The 811-nt window shown below is 40.4% G+C and overlaps 1 protein-coding gene across 1 annotated transcript in view; it reads right to left on the minus strand.

Moving 5' to 3' along the window:
• The window catches only part of LOC119589105 (eukaryotic initiation factor 4A-I-like), a gene marked incomplete at its 5' end in the record, with an annotated part of 9679 nt that overhangs the window by 2833 nt on the left and 6035 nt on the right, over positions 1 to 811 (minus strand). The window contains 2 exon segments of the mRNA XM_037937681.1: positions 232 to 401; positions 583 to 755. Coding sequence (XP_037793609.1) covers positions 232 to 401; positions 583 to 755 — 343 coding nt within the window.

Consider the following 811-nt stretch of genomic DNA (forward strand, 5'->3'; position numbering starts at 1 on the left):
CTCTGAATTGTACAGCTGGAGAGTGGCTGAAAAGGTTGAGGAAACAGATGTATACTAATATTTCCTAAAGTACAAAATGATACACCTTGCCAATATTTTCCAACAAAATGCAATTACCTGACCTTCAATTTCCATATTTATTCTCTAACCTGCATTATTCCCCATCCATGTTTTCTATCGACTGTAAGCCACAGAATCTTTGGCCCAAGAGGCGGCTTCCACTGTACTTACCTATGAATGTAGTTTTCCCTGTTTGTAGGAAGGTCATAGTTAATGACAAGGGACACCTGCTGGACATCGATACCACGGGCCAATAGGTCAGTTGTGATCAGGACACGGGATGATCCAGAGCGGAACTCGCGCATGATGACATCACGCTCCTTCTGGTCCATGTCACCGTGCTGAAGTTGTGCAAAAAGTAAATAAATTGAACAACAGCTTATTTACATATGAGGAAAATGTGTCAATACCAATTTACAAGATAAATCACCCAATTCTAATACAAAAACCCAAGTCTGTATGGATTATATAAAACTAATTGCAAACCTACAACTTGAACAACACTACAGTCATCCTGCTTACCATAGCAGACACTGTGAAGTCACGCTGGTGCATTTTGTCGGTAAGCCAATCTACCTTCCTTCGGGTGTTACAGAAGATAACAGCTTGGGTGATGGTGAGGGTTTCGTACAGATCACACAGGGTCTCCAACTTCCAGTCTTCCTTTTCAACATTCACATAGAACTGCTTGATACCTGAAAAAATATAACAATTAGCCAAGGGTCATGAAAATAAATACTTGTCCATTGTA

The sequence above is a fragment of the Penaeus monodon genome, chromosome 25 (assembly GCF_015228065.2).
Source record: "Penaeus monodon isolate SGIC_2016 chromosome 25, NSTDA_Pmon_1, whole genome shotgun sequence".
Classification (NCBI taxonomy): domain Eukaryota; kingdom Metazoa; phylum Arthropoda; class Malacostraca; order Decapoda; family Penaeidae; genus Penaeus; species Penaeus monodon.